Source organism: Aptenodytes forsteri, unplaced genomic scaffold (genome assembly GCF_000699145.1).
Source record: "Aptenodytes forsteri isolate BGI_AS27 unplaced genomic scaffold, ASM69914v1 Scaffold15, whole genome shotgun sequence".
Classification (NCBI taxonomy): Eukaryota; Metazoa; Chordata; class Aves; order Sphenisciformes; family Spheniscidae; genus Aptenodytes; species Aptenodytes forsteri.
In genome coordinates this window covers 14,064,684-14,087,197 of record NW_008795129.1, presented here as the reverse complement: position 1 = coordinate 14,087,197, position 22,514 = coordinate 14,064,684, and the positions used below count along the sequence as shown (strand labels likewise).

Below are 22,514 nucleotides of genomic sequence, written 5' to 3'. Positions count from 1 at the left end.
ACCCATTAGCTTGGAGGTCGGTATCACTGGATATCAGTAACATTTGTGTCAAGGATTTACAAGGTAAAAAATCAGGTCACAGGGATCAGCCTTTCAAACTTGGTCTGGAATCTGCTGGATTGAGCTTTTTGCCAGGGTTTCTGACCAGTAAAGATGGCATTCAGCAGCTCTGGCTTTGAAAACAAAATAAAAACTTTTACAATGGATTGAGACTTTCCCAAGATGCCAACTTGGAAACTCATTTTTGCAGGCTGGGATGTCAAACTGAAGGCAATTGTCACTGCTCATGTAAAGAGACAGAGGAAACAGGTGGAGACTACTTAGCAGGATGTTGTGCAGTAGGTAAGGGCTGGAAATGGAAAGGAACAAGGCACATTTATTGTGCAATAATATGTAAAGGGGGAAAAACACATCCTCTTGCTGCAGGCAACTGCAGTCAAATTAGTGGATGTTGCCAATTAGTCTGCTGCAATTTTGATTGTATCCTGCGACAGAAGTGAATAAACACTTCTGCCTGGTACCAGGCAAGCAGTGCATGGGACTAACTCATCCAAGCAACAAAAGGGCCATGTCTATATGGGCAGATGGGAGCAGAAACTGATCCATACAATTCCTGCTCAACTGATCTGGATTTTTTCACATTGCACCATTGCTAACTTATACATACCTTTCCAACATGGGCCAACAGGCTACGAAGTGAATAAACACTTCTGCCTGGTACCAGGCAAGCAGTGCATGGGACTAACTCATCCAAGCAACAAAAGGGCCATGTCTATATGGGCAGATGGGAGCAGAAACTGATCCATACAATTCCTGCTCAACTGATCTGGATTTTTTCACATTGCACCATTGCTAACTTATACATACCTTTCCAACATGGGCCAACAGCCAACAGGCTATCTTCTCTATCTGATAGGGCATCACATTTGCCTAGGTATCAATAACTGCAGTTACCTTCAGATGGTAAAGGGGATTCTGTGTATTCGTCTGTTATTTACTGCAGTCAAATCTAAAACAAGATCCATCAGCCATTAAGTCTGTGCACGTAACAGCCAATGTGCACACAAGCTGCATACACCCCAGGCCGACAACACGCCATAAACTACCCTAGTTAAGAACAGATACAAATGTTGAACTGTTGGCGGAAAGAATGTATTTATTAAGCACATAAATACAGTACCATTCTCTGTGGCTGAAAAGGAGGAGGCGCTGCTGGATGGGATAGGATGTGGTGAGGTCTCTGAAGAGCTATGGACAAAACCTCCTTGCACAGCATATTTCAAATGAAGCTTGGAAAAAAAGCTGGGCAGGAAGATACTGTAAGAAAGTGTCTTAGCCAGGTCCCTGGAGCTTTCTAAATCTTTTTCCACTGCTAATTTCCGTGATGCTACAATTCTGGTCATCGGCAGAAGTAATTGTTGTGCGACTCAGCTTGCAAGATAAGGCAAAAAAATTGCCAAGTGTTTATTCTCAGCTAATTTCTTTTCAGCAGAGCCAATCCTTTTTAGAAAGGTCCCAATGAGTTTTAAGGAGGTGTTCTGCCTGGTATCTCAAAGGAAACAAAACTTAAGGCGTTCACAGCCTCTGCATGTCTTTCCATATGTGCATACATGCTTCTGCCTACCTGCATCCCATCCCCACTACCTGCTGAATGTCTAAACGAATTACCTGTAACCTCAGTGGAGGTAGTTCTGGAGGTCCCAGAACTACAAAGTTGCTACGCACAGTTGTTTCATGGATACAGCAGGCCAGGAAGAGGAAAGAGGTCCAAATCAATCCTTTCCTTGAAGGGAAAGCTGACATTTAGGCTCAACCATGTCACTGATCACTAGAGAATCCACACAGCAGGCTCTGCTGCACACAGAAACATTTTTTCCTCTTCCCAGTACATAAAAGAAGGTGACTCTATATCATGGAAATCAACAGCAATGGGAAAGAAGTGCCACTGAACCTGAGAATACCTTTAAAAGATATTTATTAACAGAACAAAGCTGCTGTTGATTCATGTTTTTTTCCTTTTCCCTGCATACTAATACCAAAACCTAAGAAAGTACAAATATTCTGTGTCTAGTTCTCATCCAGTTAATGGGTCTTAGTCCTTTAAAGTCCTCTGGCATTTCTTCCCCAACCTATACTATAAACCCCAATAAACATAATGAAATTTTTGTGAAATAAACTCAAAAAAGTGTGTGGGTAGAAACGTGAAGATCCTTACTCACAGCCCTGTCAAGGTTTGAAAGGACCAGCAGCACAGGCAGGGCATGTGCTGGAGGTGGCATCTTAATTTCCCAGCCTGAAATAACTTCTCTTGGGGACTGAGTCTCATGCAGGGAGCAGATCTGTCAGCTACGTCAAGCCAGCACTCATAGCGGGTGCGCTCCCAGGTGCAGTCACAGTCCTGCTGCTTACTTATGAACTAAATAAGCTACTCCCGTGCAGCCTGCTGCTCCTGACTCATCAGGGTACAGCCGATCCGCGATATATAAAAGCAGCCCCGGGGGCTTATCCTGATTGAATAAGAAGCCTTTTTTTGCCAAGTCCTAGCAGCACCAGCATCAGGATATGGTGGAAGTAATGAAGCATCAGCTCATCAAGTTAAGATGTTATTATCTTGGAGACATCTCAGAGCTTCAGTGCACAATATACCATCAGCTCTCTGTCCCACGTGCATCCAACACAGACAGCGATGCTTTGAGGAAGGCATTTCTAGAGAGGAGAGAGGGGATTTACCTGGGATTAGAGGTCTGCAAACTTAATGGTGGACAAGTTTGAAATATATTCCAACAGAAAGGTTTGATTCTGTTTTGGCTTCTGAAGGAAGGGACATGTTTTGCAGGACACATTTGATTTTATTTTTTTTTTAATATTCTAAATTTCAAGTCCTTTGAGGAAACAAGAATGAAAGTGTATTTTTTGAAACACTAAAAAATGACATATTTTTAGCTTTTTCTCCCTTCTCATCCTTTGCTTCCCCCACCATCCCTCTTTTTCTGGAATAGGAGAGGAAAAAACAGAAAAAACAGTATAAGAAGTGGAAACCTGAAATGCAGAAATTATTGTGTACAAAAGTCATTTTGGTGATCAAAATCTAAGCCAAGTTTTTTTTTTGGGGGGGAAAGCCACTCCAGAGGAATAGTTCATTCTACTTAACCAAAACTTGTTTCCCAATGGAAGATTTGGGAGTAGAACAGTTTGTGGGGGGCGTGCGGGGGTGTGGTGTGTGTGGTTTTTTCAGCTTTTTGGAAAAAATAAATAAATCAGGGAAATGACATTTTCTAGCCAGCTGTGCTTTGCGCAGATCTGTGAAACTCAAGCACAGAGTTTTTGTTTCTCTTCCAAGACTGATCAGTGACATATTGACTGGCTTTCATCTCTTTCCCTGCATTTGGTTTAAAACTAGTTTAGTGCCTACTATATTATGAAGCCCAGTTAATTAACGTTTGCCCAGTGCTTGGCTACCCTCCTTTGAAAGTTATGTAGATGGGGAATTGCTATAGATTATTGCTTTGTTTTTTCAGGAAACATGAATCAGCCCTGTTTCTCACCACTTTAGAAAAGCAAAGTACATGCTCAAAGACTCCATCAGCTCAGCCTGCCAGTCCTGCAGCCAAGGACTTCACTGGAGTTACTGTTGCCCTCGCTGGAAGGGAATGTTTAGAAGACTCGTAACATTCCTTTGAGTTTGTCTTCTAGCAGAAGTATCTTAAACATGACCCGTTCAAGTAATGTTTCACACCAAAATAAGAATTCTCAGTTCACTGTGTGTTTAATTGCCCTCATTTGTATGAACATTTTCTGACTGACATTATGACATGCCTGAAACGCTAAGGCTCAGTGATTCAGCTATTAACAGTCCCAGGCAGAATATAGTGCCTCTGAAAAGCTTCAGAGTGAGAGCATCATTTAATAAATGAATGCAGCAGTAGATGGATAAAAATAAAACTGAAATTGTCCAAAGAGGGGATGCCAGTATGAAACTTGGCACAGGCAAAATGTATAGGATATGCTGATGAGCCCCATATGCGTATGGGCATTGTACGTTGTATTAATTAAGGAAGGATGAGTCTCCACATTCCCTGTTGCACAATATTGTGAAGAATCACCCTGGGATATCATCTAACATTCTGGAAAAAAAATTGTGGTTCAGTTTATGCATTTTGGAGAAAGGCAATGTGAAAAACTAGATTTCTGTCACAAACCTTTTGTCACAGTTGTTTCTCTTCATTTCAGACGCTAACCTGAAGAGAACAAATGGCTTATTTCATTCTTTCTCTTTTAACCATCAGCCAGGAAAGGAAGAGAGAGAGAGAGGAAAGAAGAAGAAGGGGAAGGAGGGGAAAGACAGAGGAGAATAAACTACTCTGTTCTGGACCAGCAAGTATAAATGCATGAAGGTGTCTCCTTGCCCCAAAAAAATCACACTCAATTAGCTGCTGAGAGTGAGATGCTCATTTGTCCCAACATCCACAAGAGGAAAAGACAAAGAAGCAGGAAACAAAAAGGATTCTGGCAGCAGACAGACACGCAAAGACAGGCTCTGTCTGTAGAAACAGTAAGTCTGCGTGGCTATGATGAGTAAAAGCAATGGTGACAGGAGGTCTGCAGATCACCGTGTGTCTCGTGACAAGACAGGTTTGCATTCAAAACAGCAGCATCCTCACAGACAGAATGGAGAGGAGATGAATAAAATGGCCACAGCCGCTTGCAGATCTCTCCATCAGTGGAAGAGTGACACTGTAGCAGGAGAGACCAGAGAAACCACGGAGCTTTTGTGGGTTCCTTTGCTTCAAGTTAGATGGATGCACCAACAATAAGGAGACAAGGCTGCCCAGGGAGCTGAGCCCTAGACGCACTCCCAGCTCTTCACAACGGCAGAGTCCCAAAGCATCCCCATCCCCAAAGCATTACCCTTTTCAAGTAAGAAAGCTCAGGGCAGAATGCTGCAATGGGAGTTTGTGCTACCCACACGTCAAGAAGTAAAGTTGTATGGTCAAGCTGTAGGTAAATCAAGAGCTTCTCTTTGTTGGGTTCTTAATTTGTTGTTACAGCTGAGCAATAAAAGGAAAGAAATGTACAAGACCAAATGAAAAGTAATACTCTGCTGTTTTCTAGCCTCGAGGCAAATTCCAAAGTGTCAACTCACTGTTCAAATCTAATGATTTGTAGAAAGAAAAAAAAAAAAGAATTCTAGAGAAATTACAGCAGATCCAGAAATGGCTTTAGGGAGTCACTGTTATAGATTGCCCCTAAAATCAGTATTATAATGGAACATGTCTCCTTCCTTCAAAGATTTTCAATCAAAATCTGAAAACCAAAAATATTGTGAGCAAAACCTAAGAATCTTTCTGCACCCTTTGGCCAAAAACCTGGCAGGGTTTTTGGTTTGTTTTTCTTTATTTTTTCCAATAAAAAGCAGGATTTTCTCCTATGGGAGAAAACCCAGATCTATAGCAATCACCTCTGAAGTCTACAGGTATTATTTATTATTTCCTCAGTCCTTGCCGGCAGTCACAGGTCAGTATATTTCTCTCTCTCAAACTCAGCTGCAGAACTTCTGATATTTCACTAAACATGCAAATGTATCCACATCCCATTTTCATTGCCTTCTGCCCAACGGAGAACAATTATCTGTGAGATAATTACAGAGCTATGATAACCACTGCTATCTCCTATTCCAATTAGCTCACTACAAATATGCAAGTAAAACAGCCTCACTCACTGGCTTCTCATCCTTGTTCTGTATATGATCAGCAAGAGACAAGTTACTGAATCAACGTTATTTAAAAGAACCTGTAGTGCAGCTAATAAGATACTCCTTCCTGCTCTTACGTTCTGATGTAGCTTTGCGCTCACTATGCTTAACAATAGCAGAATTAAACTCATCTCATTCTACAGAGGAGGCTCAGGGGAATGCCAAGGAACGAAAGGATGGGAGTTTCAATTTCTTCTCTTGCCGTGAATGAATTCTGCCTCATATAACTGCTGATGAATTGTCATTTTAAGAGAGTTTGTTAATTTCCAACAGGCAGAAGGCATAAAGAGGGACCTCCTTATCTTTAATGGATGTTATTGAGTGACACAAATGGCTCACGTTTAAATGAATGCAGAAACATCTTGTCTGTTTTGCCATGATAACACTGCTCTTTCTGCACAGCATGGGTTCAGCTCCTTCTGTTAAATAAAACAACTGTTTTTGTTCAACTTAATGGCAGGCAAACTTCCAAAGGTTCAGAGGCTGAAGTCAGTTCAGGGAAATGAACTGGAATTTATCTGGGTCCCTCCTGATTCTTCTTGAGAAAATCTACCTGAAGAGCTTTGAGGTATGACTGAAAATCTAGTTTCAAGCAAAAATGGTCCCTGATATATTGATGTACCTACTGAGGATAAATTCTCCATTAGATTGCAACTTTCTCCGATGCAAGAATGCTTCCAGCCCCAGCTGCTGTAAAGTAACAAGAGTTGTAAGAACCCACACAACGATGCATCTCTGGAAATCCAAGTGGGCCATCTGGGATGAGGTCTGGGGCAGCAGGGAGGCCGGGTCCAGGAAAGCTGCTCAGCTCCCTGATGTCAGCAGGTGTTTTGCCACTGAATGAAATGGCTGGAAAATTATGTCCACAATCAGAGTATGTGAAAAGGTCATTCCTCAACTTCTCAGAACAGTGGTGACTTTTAAAACAACTCCCAAAGATTTCTCTCCGAGTCATCTAAAAGCAAGAGGGGTTTTCTCTCACAATGAAAATTCGCCCATTTGCCCAGAAACAGAGACTACTGTGGTATAGAACAAAGGCCAAAAACCTAAGCCAAATCCCACACAAGAAAAGTGGGAGGATATTCCTTGCTAGCCAGAGAGCACAAAATACGATACTACCGTCAGCCCGGAAGCCTAGTTTTTGATTAGCTTTGCCAAGCTATGACAGTATGGGAGATCCCCATATGCCTCAGGGAGATGCATTATTCAATGTATTAATTTGACCAAAGGCCAAAACCTAAGCCAAATCCCACACAAAAAAAGGAGGAGAATATTCCTTGCTAGCCAGAGAGCAGAAAATACGATAGTACCGGCAGCCCGGCAGCCTAGGTTTTGATTAGCTTTGCCAAACTGTGACAGTATGGGAGATCCCCATATGCCTCAGGGAGATGCATTATTCAATATATTAATTAGAGGGCTGACTTTCATCACTGCTTCCTACAAAGTATCACAAAGAATTACTCTGGGACCATTACTGACAGGCTGAAATTAATTTGTGTTTGAGTTCACGTGCATCAGGGAAAGACAAAGTGAAGTCAGCCCAGGCAGGCTGCATGAGTCTGCAGGACAGCATTTAAGCTTCCAACACTGGCCTGTGAAACACTGCGATGAAGTTTGGACATCTTATCCCTGTTGCATGAGAAGGAAACAGATCATTCCACCATGCACTGTCCAGACAGACGTGGCATTGGGATCCAGTCCAGGGATCAATCTTAATTGGGAGAAATATTCAACAAATTCCTCCTTAGATCTTTCTTACTAGCGGCTTATCTGGTTTGCTCCAGTCTCAGACACTTAGTCACAAGAGACTGGGGGGGATTACAAAGTGTTCCAAGATTAGCAGTGGGGGAAATAAGAGAAGAGTCTGGTCCCTGGGACGTAAAGCAACCCGATAGATGAGAGTCCAAAGCAAAAGGCTGAAAGCCCTAACTGCAGTACAATATGTGACATTTCGTGATAAGCATTAAATTTAAAACCAATGAACAGAAATATTTCAGCCCTTACTTTTCCAGTCTTAAAAAAAAAAAAATCACTGCCAGCCACAGTACATTAAAGTCATAAATATGGCTAACATCACAAATTGTACTAACGTCACAACAAATCACAAATTCTAAAAGCCAGACAGTATTTATGTAAGGACATCCACAGTTACATTAGTGGAGAAGGGGTAATCCCTCCTTCTGCAAGATATGCTGTGTTTCTCAAGCAAAAGGAGGTCAGAAAGAAAAGTTCCTCAAAGGCAACTTCCAAAATTGCCCTCCCAGAGGGTATTACACCACCCTTTGAAAGAACTCATTCTGGCTGTGATAGCAGCCAGAATTTCAGAGGTGGTATATGAATTGTAAGTTTGCTATCATGTGGCTCTTTTCTTGTTGTTCATTTATTATGTAGTTCATGGGTTTTAAATGAGAATTTGAAGTATTTTAAATTATTTCCCTTCATGATCACACACAATCCTTGTAGCCAGTATGCTTTTCTTTTTTCTTGCTAAAACAGCTTTGAGCCCAGGGAGCCTGATAGCATGGCATCCACAGGACTTTTACAAAGTCAAACACTCATTTTCCTAGGAAAGCAGGCAGTACGGAGAAGAGCATCACACAACAGCAAAGTCAGGCAATGAACATCCTTTAGGAGTTCTTCCAGCGCATCAGCTACTATTTAGAGCTTAAATTCATAGTACAAGAGACTAGTTGTATCAAATTTCCCTTGTAAGATGAAGTCATTAGTCAGCATAAAGTGTAAATACAACCCAGAAACCCAAATATCTTTGCTTTTAGTCCCAGGTAAACTAGAAAATATTCCATAATACTCCTCCAGTAGTGTACTAGGGTTTTTTGTCACCTTCTACAAAGATGCTTTCTGAGATCCAACTATTTGTGTCAATCTCTCATAAATTAGTTTTAAAAAAACATGGACTGTGCTCAAAAACAGGAATGGTAATCTAAACATTACACTAAATGTAGGCACAAACAGAACAGGTGGGGTCTACGCAGGCTCTACAAAACAGTCCTGCAGGATTTCTCAGAGACAGAAAGTGAAGGATTTTCCTTTTCTTAGGGTCATTTAGGATTTTATGCTCTTAGATATCCATGAAATCTACCACAACATCCCTGGAAGAACACTTGGCAATCTGTAGTTGAAAAACAGGATGGGATTAAGTTTAAAAAAAAAACATGCTCATGGACAAAAGCAAAATGTAAAACTTACAAAGATTTCTCAAACTTTGTTGATCACTCTTCTAGGCTACTGATCACAGTTATGAAGAAGTACATCATAAGCATACCGAACACCTAACTTGGACATAAGGGACCAGTATCTGCTCTGCATCACAAAAGATCAAGATGGGAATAGGAGTCAGGATCCCTCTATGTTGGCTTTATCCAGACACTTTGTTTCAGACTGCACTCTTTCCCTACTTTAATTTTAAAAGCTCATATATTGCAAAATGAGAATTCATTCAAATTTAAAAATCACTAAAAAACATCCAAAAAATTTCAACCATTTCAGGATGTTCCTTTGTTTAATTTTTTGAGAAAAACATTTTGATAATGTTGACATGAATTCTAAAATATCTTTATTGACTTGAAACTTTTTCAACAGAAATAAACACTATTTCAGCCAATAAAAAGCATCCAACTCAATATCCAGGTTCGATTTCTATCTCTGCCACTGAGTTACCGTGTAATCACAAGCTAGTCAGCTACGACATAATGTTTGGAAACATTAAATATCTATAGTGCCAACTGCACTAATTGTAGGCACACAAAATGAAAAGAAAATCCCTAACCTCACAGTTCCCCCACTTGTCCACCTTTTAAGCGAAAAGAAAAATAAAATTGGTCTTATTATCACCATGGTGCTGTGATCTTTAACTAACTAATGTGACCTTGCAAGGAAATCTTTCAATATATGCCAAGACCTTTTAAGAAGGTCTCATCTCTCCTGAACTCTTATTACAGAGCTTGAGGCTAGTGTTTGAAATTTTTTTTTTTGTCCTCAGCCTAGTACAGTTCATGGTTGTGGTGGCTTGAGTAACACATTCCATATTTATGTCAGCACTACCCTCTGGGAGAAAAACCTTTCCCAGGTGTTCTCACCCACAGGGCATGGGAAGCAAGTCCCTTAACACAGGCAAATGAGTCATTAGCCCACAGGAGCCTCCAGTAATAGGTCCCTGTTCAGTTCTTCATGTGCCATCTACATGAACAGCCACTGGGTATATGCCTCAATGATGCTATAGGTGGTGTTATCCATGGCTGCCAAACTGGAATTATTTCCTTTACCCACAGCTCCATGTACTGTATAGTTTTAATGCTGAAAAACACTAACGCAGGATTACTTAATAGTCAATTTGACCTTTATAAGACTATGTTTTCTTAACAGCAAACTTGGCTGTAAAAAATCAGGAGACGTTTCCCCAGCACTATGCAATGACACCATCTGGTAGTTAATGATTAGTGGGATTTACAGGAGAGACAGGCACATATTTGACTAACCATTTCATTGCTGGCAAACTAGTCAAGTAAAGGTAACCTTAGATGTATCCAAAGGTCACTTCTGGAACTGCTGCTGAAACAGTCTGTGTGGACCCAATTTGTCCCTGGGATTAGGAAATATCAGTGCTGTCACAGAAATGAGGAAATAAAAACAGACACAAACATCTGCCGAACTGCACATCCAAATCCAGATCATAACCTTTTGAAACACTGAGGTAAATCCCTTATCTTCTGCTACATTACTCTCAGATATCCAAACCAGCCTCTGCTATAGTCTTCATGAAATTCAAGCTGCAAATAAATAGAAATAAAGTAGCTATATTTTACCACTGTTCCTATCCAAAATCATGACAAAAAGGACTGAAAACCTTGCCCTCAAGAGACAAAATTTGCTGGCTTATGCCTCAAACAACGGTGACAGAAAAGCCATAACTCCAAAGCATAGCCTAAGTGGATGCACAGCCTCTTCCCTTCTCCCAGTGAAAGCATAGCCTGTTCCCTTCTCCCGATTTTTAATCCCTGGAGTTCAAAACGATTGTGGCTGGCACTCATGGATACCAAAACAACCAGAAAACTGGTTGGTTATCACAGAAAGAGAAGAAATAAAATTCTGGGGAGAGTCAGTGAGGGAATCAGCAGTGTATTTGAGAACTGCTTGTTACACCACGTTTTTCCTATTTGCAGATACAAACACTGCTCCTTGAAGCCAGGCTAGTGCATGTTCTATTTCCCTCCTCCTGCTGTCTCTCCCCTCCTGCCTTGTTGGTGTTTTCTGCCCAGCTTTCATCACTAGTGTGTATTTCAGTGTCTTTTACTGACGAGGCTCATCCTGGGCACTGACTTCAGTGCTCCAAATATCCCTGTAGCCATCAGAAATGCTGTGCAGATTTCTCCCTCTCTTCCACACAAATAGGTTTTCCCCACTGTTTCCACTCCTGGGCTTTGACAGAATCACCCAGAGACCCAGAGAGCATGTTAAAAAAAATCAAATGAGAGAAGGGTAAATGTCTAGATGTACCAGGCAAAAAAAATGGAAAATGGTCCCACAGCCACGGCTTCATATTCCCTAGTGATGACGGGTAGGAAACATGAACGAGTCCTCCAGCAAAAAGCAGCCTGGGGAGACCCTAAGAAAGGGGGTGGGTGTCACAAGGAATATAGCTCTGTCCTCTGCACAGGATGGCGATCCCTATGTCTGCTCAGCAAACACAGGCAGGGCCTCCAAAGACAGATGGACAGGGGATGATATTCACAGCCATTTAGCTGATTACCCAGAAAACATAGGTCACCTTGTGGAAATCCACGTTTTAAAGAATTAAGCCATAAGATTATAAAAGGACTTCATATTCCACTAAAGCATCTTTTAACTCTCTAGAGCCCTTCAGTGCTCTTAATCCACTGCTGTAGCACCTGATACCACAATATTTGAGTACTTCACCCACTACACCCAAGAAGGAAAAGAAATGCTCTCCTATCCCAGTCTCACCTAGGGAGTAACAAGGCAAAGTCAGCTTGAGTCACCCAAGATGACATGGAAAAGCTGTGGTCCAGCAAAGTGCTGAACAAGGCTTGGTGAATGCTCCATGAACCAAACTGTCCTGCCCACCTGCTTAGTCCTGTCGTCCCACCACAGGAAAAGGCAGAGGTGGTAAAGCAACTTAAGGACAATTCAAGTCCTTTCGAGTTCTTGTCTGAATAGAGACAGTATTTAGTCAGCACAGAACAGAACACACCAAGACGAGGAAACTTCCCCAACATTTCTACAGTACAAAATATGGACTGTATTTTTTATATCCCTCCACATGACAGCATAGGTGTCTAAGTTACAGTGAGAAAAAATTAACACGGCCCAGAAGAAGCTGCAGAAATGTGTTTTAAAAGAAAAGAACATTGAGTAGGTCTTTAACAAACTTTGCACCCATGCTGGTTCCAGTTATCTTGAGTAATTTCAGAGTGATGAGTGATCTGGGAATTTCTGTATCACATTAGCGTAAGCTCCTATTTCCAGCCTTACAGGATCCTAAGTTATTAAAATCTCTGAGGCCAAGGCACGTGGGAGCCAAATTTGGATGCCTGTACTCACATCAAGTAACACATTCTGTTCAAGCTCTGCCACTGCCATCAGTGGGTGTAGCTAACAAATGAATCACTACTACAGAAGCAGAGATCTTAAATCCTAGTTTTGATAACTATGAGTGGCCCAGCGGTGATTCTCAGCTCATGCACAAACTTTGAGCTGGCCACAGGAACTGATGAGAGATGTCCCATAAACTGCGGGACATGTGACATCCATATGGGATGAGAACACAAAACTACAACACAGTGATTAGCACCAACATCTGGGACTAAGGAAAGAAGTTGAAGGCAAGAGCCAGGATACAAAGCCACAGATCAGTTGGAGCTTAGGACTTTGTTTTTGACCAGTGGGGAGCCATCACAGATGCTGCCTGCCAGAGCTACTGCAAAATGTACAGAGTGACTTGTGTGTCCATGACTAACAGAGAGGTCTTGCTTACTCTGCTGAGTGAAAATTCACATCCCAACCTCACGAGTTCTGATGCAACCGTAATTTTCTCCTGGCCTTAAAGTCTCTATATCTGAGCTCTCTCGGGGAAGGTATAATTATTTGGAAAGGTCTCAGAGAGAAAAATAAGACCTCTCCCTGTCAGGCTGACTGATCCCATGAACCAGGCGAAGATTATAGTCTTCACAAGTCCATTCACGGCAGCCTGAGAGATGAAAGTCATGCTTTGAAGGCAAAAACATTCGACAAAGGCTGCCCCAGATAAAGCCAGCCGCGTTCAAATCAAATGAAGACTGTCCCATTTGATGAAGGATGCTTACCTGAGCCCCTACTAATAAACAATGCAGAGCAGCACAAATGAGCAGCTTACCTCTGATTTTTGGCATCTCCCTATCATTATTATTTCACCTTTCCTGGAAGTTTTAATAAAGAGGTTTGATAATGTGGTATTTGATAGGCTGATGAACTCCACAGAGTAGTGGCTCATGTCCCTCTGAAACTTACAGCTATACCCACTTTCTCCCTCTTTCATAGCCTAATAAAAAGAAATCACCAAATTCCCGAGGCTAAATTCTTCTTGCATTTCTTTTTCTGTACACATCTTACAAGCCAGAGCTTGTATGCCATCACATTTTGCAGCTTTAAAAGAAAGAAAGGAAAAAAAAAGAAAGAAATCAGACAGCTAAGGGGAGTTACTATGTTCCAAAATTTCAACATCTCTGACCCCTGCACTACGAATTGGTTCAAATCTCTCTCACTCTGGGAAAAACCTAATTCACTCTCTTGGAAAGTTTATTGTCCATGGGATTCTACTGTTTCTGAGTGGAATAAAGATTTCTAGGTCTATGTCATATGAGTTTTACCTATAGAAGACTTCTACACATTTTGTAAGAGAAAGAGATACTTGAAACAGAGGCTTTATATAATGCAGTGTTAAAAAGCAGCATTCAAACTATGCAGCCAAAAGGCTGTATGACAAATGAGGTAGATTGTGGAAAACAATCTACAGGTTTGGGTGTCAAATGGACAGAGACAAACAGGCAATTTCCATTAACCATTATTATATGAAAGTAGAAAAAACCCACAACAACACAGCCTCTCCTTTAGAAAGAGATTCTGCTTTGATCCCAAGTCAGCTCAGCCCTTACACTTTATCCTCCAAGAAAGCCTCTCCCCTAAGCTCAACTGTGCTATTTGAAGGGTAGGGTACAATTATCCCATAAGACCAACTATTTTTCTCCACAGAAGGATACACCTGGAGAGGATCTACACTCACGTTTGTCATGGGCACCTAGCATAAATAGTGAAATCAAAGGATTTTGGATAGTTAGGCCAATCAACCACCTGTCACCACAACCAGGAGAACATAACCACCTTTCCTTCACTATGGAAATGTGAAACAGTGACATGGTCAGACAAGGTTCTAGATCTTTGATACATTTTGCAGGTCTATGTGACTTAGAAGCCTTACAACTTCCTTTCCTAGATGTTCAAAAACCTTCTTACATTGTCCAAAATCCACAGGCACACTGAGGGAAATCTCCAGATTTGGTGCCAAAAAGCCGTGTTTTAAATGTGGGAGTCTAAAGCTGTTTAGAGAGATTTGCAGAAGGACCTAGCCAATTTGAAAATCCCATGAAGTGTCTATATCCACTGCAAGGTGTGGAAATACTGCAAATCCAATCTATAGATATTTTGGGCCTGGATTCCAGGTACTTTTAATGATGTGTAAGAATTTCTATGAGAATTTGACTCTAAGATATATACATCATGTTTTGAAATTGGGAGTCAATTCTTAAGTCATCCAAGTCCTTTTTATTTTTAACCACTGAAAATAAGAACCTCTGGTTCCTTAATATTATGATCTTTTTTGGCCTTAAGGACCAGGCACTTCTTCAACTATTCACAGATTCTGTAAATCAGCACTTCTACATGTTCACACACACCCCCCCCCATCATCTGGCATGTAGTACAGCGTTAAGAATCTGATTCAAGCCCCAAATCCTAGATTCAACTACAGAAGACTACTGCTGGATTTTCTCTTTCTCTCTAAATTCAATTCTTGGGCATTCACATGGTGGAGAGACGTTTGGAAAAGCGGCATCTGAAATGGAGGACCTTGGAGACAGGAACTAAATTTGTTTAATCATCTGCTTTTAAGACACTCTCCCAGTTTTGGAGGCTGATGCTTGGGAAATGCAAAGGAAGAGTCACAAAGCAGATTTTTAGCAAACTGCAGATCCTGGGCTCTCACCAGTCAGCAGAAAGAAACTGGCTCCTCAGAGAGTGAATCAAAGCAGAGTCTGAATCATCTTTTCTCCCAACGGTTGCATAAGGAGACTGGTCAGAGTGGCTGGCTCTGCACAAAGACTGTGTTGTAGGCTAAAGTAGTTCTCAGAAGGGTTGAAAAATAGGAGGTCTAACTATCATAACTTTGTCACTGAAGCACTGGGCAGTTTCTCTGTGTTACAGTAAATAGGTATATAACAAAGAAGCAGGAGGTTTGCAATTATCAAAAGACTTGTACTCGTCTGTACAAGACACCACTGTTATCAGACAAGAAAGAGGTACAAACATGGAGACGTTCAGCAATAGCACTGCAAGATACATACTTTGGATTGAGTATATAACATTGATGATGACCAAAACCAAGGGAATATTTAGTGTTCAGGTAAAGCAACCAATCCCTTCAAGTTAGATGCCTTTCTCCCCTCAATGACCTGCCCAAAGCAAGCAAAGCCTGAGGGTGTAACTCACCAGTAAAACCTGTTTGGAGTGACCCGCTCATGCATGAGCTGCCATTTTCTTCCGAAGTCCATGGAGCTGTACAGCTGAAAGACAGAGAGAGAGAGGAAGTATAAACTTTGAGGAAGAAGAGGAAAGACTGCTGCTAAATAAAGTATTAAAATCAGCTCAGATTAAAGAACAGGAATGGAATGTCCTGCACAGTTTTCGATCAGCCTCGCTGCCAGGGAAGGCTAATAAGGCAATCTTCTCCCCTCACATTTAACCCAGACTGAGCTGCTGAGACTCAAAAGCAGGTTGGCTCTTCCAAAACCTTTTCAAATATTTTTGTGCTTCCTGATTTCAGCTGTCAACACATTCACTTTGGCGGCCATATGACAAAGCTGGCAGTCCCCCTGGCTTTTTCAGCCCAACAGGAAGCACGTGATTGATGACATGTAAATCCCTAACATTAAATAGAATGAAAGACAAATTAGATTAGTTAACATGACTATGATGTGGGAGGTAGCGACTCTATACTCAAGGTCATGCTGCAATTTGTTTTTATGGTGTGGATTACATCTCTCTTCTGTGTGGAAAGAAAAGGAAATTGCTTCTCATTTACAACTTCTATGTTCAGAACAAGGTCTAAATTTTGAGATAAGTTAGAAATCAATGTGCTCATTAGTTAAACATTAAAGACAGTGAAGTGGTTCTTCTTGAAAGCCAAATTTTCAATCTAATGATCATTTTGAGTCTTTCTGGCTAACAAATGGTGCAGCTGTAATGTAACCAAATTTCCATGCAACTCCACACTAAGTCTCAGACATAGGTTTGCTTCATACATACTTGGCTTAATACCACAAACACCATTCTCCATATAATTAGTTTATCACCCACAATCCACTCACTCGTGATCAAAGCATACGTAAGCTCCTTTTCTCCAACTCTGAGCAAGTTTGGTTCTTCAGAAAAAAAATACACTTTGAGAAATAACTACTCTGCTTTACAACTAGATCACAGAGAAATAAATAACAGGCAGTATTTTGAACAGGATTTCAAATAAATTTCATCTGAAATAAATTCTGGCTTAATAAAATAAGGGTTGATTGCAGGCTAAGGAGGTAGATAACAGAGCTGAGAAACTTAAATGTTTGTAATATCCAAATTTAGGTCCTTAATGGGAAAATGATACCATTTGAGTAAAGGTTCTGCATTTGATTTGATTTTGAGTAATTGGATTTACAAATCGGAGGCAGGTCCATGTTCAGATTAGAAGGGTTCACAACCTAGTGTTGTGTACTATGGCACAGCTATGATGGATGGCTAAGTGTGACTGGGAAGATAAACTATATGTGCTCGCACTGAATATTAAACTTTCTTGGATGGGCAGTATCTTTGACCACAGAGATCCAGCACCCACATCAGAGCTGGACCATAGAACAATTTACAAAGGTGATTGGAAAGGGCTATTTGAGCAATGTCCAGAGCCTGAGGCAGCTGATTAATTCTTACTGTGTTTGTACTCAACTACACAACCAAACCACTGTATAGCTAGCAAAAGGAAACTCAAAAACTGAAATTCAGATCCCATCAAGTATCTAATGCAACTGGTATGTGTAAAGACAAAAGAATCAGTCCTTTGCATTTATGCCAACGGGAAGTCCAGTTTCTGCCAATGACAGCTCAAGCTGCCAGTGAATAAAGCACATCAGGGGAAAAAAGAGGGAAGCAGGCATCCTCCAATCTTCATGTCAAAATGGGCTCCAATTATGTAGACTTCACTCCAACCAACATCACTGGGCTTGTGGTAAGAAATACTAGGAAAGATTTTCTGCCCCGTGTTCTTCAGGAGAGCAGACATGATCTGAATATTCCGACTTGGCAGCATTTCTTTGGCACTGTCACTAGATAAGGTAAGATACTGCACTAAAAGCCCACGTTATCTGGGCTTGCTCTGCTTTTCTGGTCAACCAATCACAGTGACAGTCTAAAAAAATACAGTAAAGAATCCTCTGCCCCAAAAGGAATTCTCTGTAGATGCAAAATAAAGCACTGTTTATCTTTTTTTAATTAAAGGAGCCAGGAAAAGAAAATTCCTTTTCCAAATTTGAGGATAGGCTTATGAAGTCAACATCAAGGCTGTACATCAAGAAGATAAATAGCAAATGTTTATCCAAACAGCATCACATCCTTCCTTCTGAAGGAACATCCAGATTTTTAGGAACAATAATTGAAAATCCACACTCCAAGAGTCAAAACTGTACAGTGCTACAACTCTGCCTTGACGTTAGCATGGTGCCTGCTAGCAATATTCCATGAGTCATGTGACATGGTTTTACCCGTACAAGGACCTCTGCACACAGACTGAGCTGCATCAGTTGCATCAAACAACTTGGCTATCCTTTCCATTTCCTGACTGCGGGTACGGCTTGCAGATTGAGCCACGATGCTGTACAAATCACGGGCTCCAGGCAGCTTAGCCTCAGTTAACTTCCGTTCACAAGCAAGTGCAAGTGGGACTATCATCCATATTGTATTCTGCAATGGATTAACCATCCTCACCATGAGAGGAAAGGATTAGCAAAATACATCCATTTCCTTAGATTCTTTTTTATCTTTTGCCCCTAGCATTTCCTTTTCTTTTGCAGCTGCATGACAGCAGTAGCCACAGATAGCTCAGTGGCATGAAGCACAATCTCTTCCTAACTACTCATCTCTCCCACAGTGTCTCATTCAGGGAGCATCCTTCTCACTGTCAAGTTAAAAACCAGAGACCAGCTACTGAGTACTTTTTTCCCCCCTTCTTTCTATTAAAGCTCAGATTGACTGATGGTAGAAGGATTAAATTGAACTTGCAGCCTTTAGGTGATTTCAGATAAAGAGATAAAGAGGATATTATTCAAGAACTTTTATTTATTTATTCACCTACTTATTCTAGGTGTCCACTTTGAATTTTAACCAGATGATAGAGTCTTAAAGCTGTATGACAGAACAAATTCCTGAAAGGCCTCTCTGGCCCAGTTCACTTTTATAGTATTATTTACAGATGCGAATGTAAAGGTTAATGTTGAATTACTAAATAAATCATACAATAAAGAGTTTTCTAGTATGTATTAAAATTGAATATATATATATATATATACACACACTTCCTGTTCATCTCCCTTCACAGGAGAAGAGATGCCTTTAGAAGAGACAACAAATTTAGTGGCAAGTACAGCAGATTTCAACAGAGATTAATTTGTCCTAAGGCTGAATACTAAGCAATGGAAAGAAATGAGGTTTGTTTAGTGCCAAGATTTTCCCTTTTTAAAGCTCTGCTCTGGCTCTTTAGTGACAAGTAATCTCTGGCATTTCCACCTCCCAGAGCACTCCAAGACGTTAGTTTAAGAGGGATGGACTTCAGTGTACCATGAGGGTGTACTGTGAGGGTATGCCCTTTCTGCTACTCCCTTGTGTTATTTGGCCCACTCTGATGAATGAAAAATTAAGACCGCTACAGGTCTTTATGTTTGTATGGGCTGGTCTTGTGCCTTGACACAGCTAAAGAGTGGCATGCAGAGGACTTGACTAAGGAGCAATTCAGAAGCAGAATGCAAACTAGAATGACAAAGTCCTGACTCAAGGCAAGGGTGACAAAATTCAGTTTTTAACACAAAAATAAACTCAGAATCCTGCAGCTACCACAGAGGCACCTCAGTAAACACAGTCAGAGCACTCAGCCAATCCCAGCTACCTCTGCACCTATTTGAGCAGACAGGTCCCAGGTGCCTCCTGAAAGCTGAGGTGCTTTTGAGAACAAACACACAATGATCAAATTCCCTACTGAGCCCATCTGAATGATACTTATGAATCTCATCTACCCTTGCAGCTAGGCATGACCCTAGAATTTCTGCTTGCCTGCAGACTGGCATGTGACACTGCCACAGGGCAGATGGGATACAGGAAGGTGAAGGGGCCAGCATTGCATGTCAAAAAAATATACCTTTTAATGGGCTTTCAGGCCTGGTGAAGCACCTAAAGTATTACTGAATGTGCTGGTTTTGGCTGGGATAGCGTTAATTTTCTTCATAGTAGCTAGTATGGGGCTATGTTTTGGGTTTGTGCTGGAAACAGTGTTGATAATACAGGGATGTTTTAGTTATTGCTGAGCAGTGCTTACACAGAGTCAAGGCCTTTTCTGCTTCTCACACCACCCCACCAGTGAGCAGGCTGGGGGTGCACAAGAAGCTGGGAGGGGGAACAGCCGGGACAGCTGACCCCAACTGGCCAAAGGGATATTCCGCACCATATGACGTCATGCTCAGCATATAAAGCTGGGGGAAGAAGAAGGAAGGAAGGGATGTTTGAAGTGATGGCATTTGTCTTCCCAAGTAACCATTACACATGATGGAGCCCTGCTTTCCTGGAGATGGCTGAACAGCTACCAGCAGATGGGACATAGTGAATGAATTCCTTGTTTTGGTTTGCTTGTGTGAGTGGCTTTTGCTTTACCTATTAAACTGTCTTTATCTCAACCCATGAGTTTTCTCACTTTTACTCTTCCGATTCTCTCCCCCATCCCACCGTGGGGGAGTGAGCAAGCAGCTGTGTGGCGCTTAGCTGCCAGCTGGGGTTAAACCACGACACTCTGAAAGTATCAGCCTGGTCACACCAGCAGGATCCAAGAGCAGCTCTGCTTTCACACCTGGCTTTGAGGTCACCCCAGCTCAGCAGTACAGGTGCAGTCTTTGAAAATGGGTACTGAGCACTGGGGAAAATCTGCCTATGCTCAGGAGCCTAGTTAAACCTACCATTAAAAAAAGGCCGTACATCAAGAAGGTAAATAGCAAATGTTTATCCAAACAGCATCACAATGCTCCACACTAAAGGATCGTAGCACCAGACATATCACATCCACCAACACAGTCCTGTGTTTTACCAAGAATACACAATCTGTTCGAGGAAAGACCTTGGCAGCCAAAGTGATATACAACTTTATTTCACCACAGGCCAGAACCTTAACTCATGCTTGTCTTGCTCAGCACAACTCTGAACCATAAGGATATTACATACCACAGGCAGAATGCTTCTTCTTCAAACTCTAAGAACACTTGCAACGTTTTATTTAACACCAGCATTGTTTCCGAGATAAGCAACAAGCCCCTTAAAGAGGGAGTTTTATCCCTGGTATCAGATTCTATGCCATGAACACGTGCAACATGCCAGAAACACAGTCACAACTACAGAGCTGGAAAGGAAGGAGTTATACACACATTCATGCACGCAGAGTGTTGCATATGAAAAATGTCTCCATGCTGTTCCAATTCTCCAGTACAAACTTACAGGGTGACACATGCTGCTGGCTTGCTTGGATGATCTTGTTTGGGGCTGGGGTAATTTGTTTTGGGTGTTTTGTTTATTTTCCCAATGAGAACTAGCAAAAAAATACAAAAGGATGATTTTGCTCAAGAAGTCAAGCTTCTCAGAACTGGAGCAGCATGAGAAACTGGCCTGCTTAAACTCCACTTATGGAGAGAGGGGAGAAGAACAAGCAATGAAGGAAAAATATGGAAACCACAGGAAGAGATTCAACCCCCTCATGTTAGTCATGCATATCCAAGCTAGTCACCAAGGCTCATTTTTAGACAGGCAAGAAAGAGGCTCAAAACAGGCACTTCTAAAGCACAATTCCCATACTAAGATACACTTCTAAAATTGCATATTATTCATGCCTTAGAAGCCTCCATTTCTCTCCATAGACACTAAAAGAAGTCCACAGTGACTAGTGCAGAAGGAGATAACCCCACCGCAGACAGATGATTTAGTTGAGATGGCTTTCATGTTAGGTTCCCTGTTCCCAGGTTGACCTGCTTGGTCTTCATGGGAGAAGCAGGCAGAAGACTCAACGTTCAACACGAGCTGAAGAAAGGCCAAGCATACAATAGCCTGGATACACTTTACCATAGCAAGAGGCACGCTGAAGATGTCATGTATAGATTGAGAAGCAATAGACAACAGACTAAAGAAATTCAGAGAGCTTTGATATTTATAGACTTTCTTGCTCAAACACAGAAGAAGAATTAGGGCATCAGGAACATACATAAAAAGCTTATATCCAAATAAAATCAAATACTCTTTGTTGCTATGAAATCTGGTCTATTGGCCTGAGCAAACATCTGGAGAGAATCTCAATAGTTTCCTGTCTGCCAGCCAACCCTGGTGCGAATTTGGAGCTTGCAAATAATGGTGTCAGATAAAGTGAGGAAGAACAGCTGGACTATATGTACTTAAAGGAACAATTCATTTATTACACACAAAATTATATGTCCCCCAGACAATACATCCAGCTGATGATGGAAAGATGTATTCATATTAATCCAGCAGGGTGAGAGTCAGCCTAGTGGTAATTACTGGGCAGCAGCTGACACATGGTAACATGATGGAAGAGGAGGGACAAATTAGCCTGGCCTGCCATGTCCTCAGAAGAGCACGATCCCAAGCAGTAGCTTGGATTGCTTACATGAAAAGATGGCTCTGATCCCAGAAAAGCACAAAAGCAAACTAACACCTTCTCAGCCAGAGCTGGTGGGAAAAATCTACAAGATGTGTGGAGGGTTCCTGCCAAAAAATCAAACTGGGACAGAAGAAAAATAAAATTAGGTCAACATTTCTGTAGGAAATTGGACCGCATGCAAGCGGTCTGCAAAGAGTAACTCAGAAAAGCAAGTCTGTTGCAGGGTCTTAAATTTCCTCTACAGAGGGAAAACGACCACGATCACTGGAAAAAAATTAGAGGCTCGGAAGCTGAGAAAAGTTGTAAACCACTCAGAAAATTGCAAGATGTGTCTTTTCTCTACACTTCTGTGTTACAGATGAAATTACAAAAAGAGAAGAACGTGCCATCATTAACATGTCAGAAAGTTCATTCCTAGAAGGAAAATGAACTGGAGGAAAAACTCACAATACTTTTCAGCCTTGAGAGTACAGAACATAGAAACCATGTCTGACAACTGCCAGAGATGACCCATCACAT

The 22,514-nt window shown here is 41.4% G+C and overlaps 1 protein-coding gene across 1 annotated transcript in view; it reads right to left on the bottom strand.

Moving 5' to 3' along the window:
• Positions 1 to 22,514, bottom strand: part of SORCS3 (sortilin related VPS10 domain containing receptor 3) — a 214,017-nt gene that overhangs the window by 95,540 nt on the left and 95,963 nt on the right. The window contains exon 5 of the mRNA XM_019471642.1: positions 15,530 to 15,603. Coding sequence (XP_019327187.1) covers positions 15,530 to 15,603 — 74 coding nt within the window. The remainder of the gene's footprint in view (positions 1 to 15,529; positions 15,604 to 22,514) is intronic.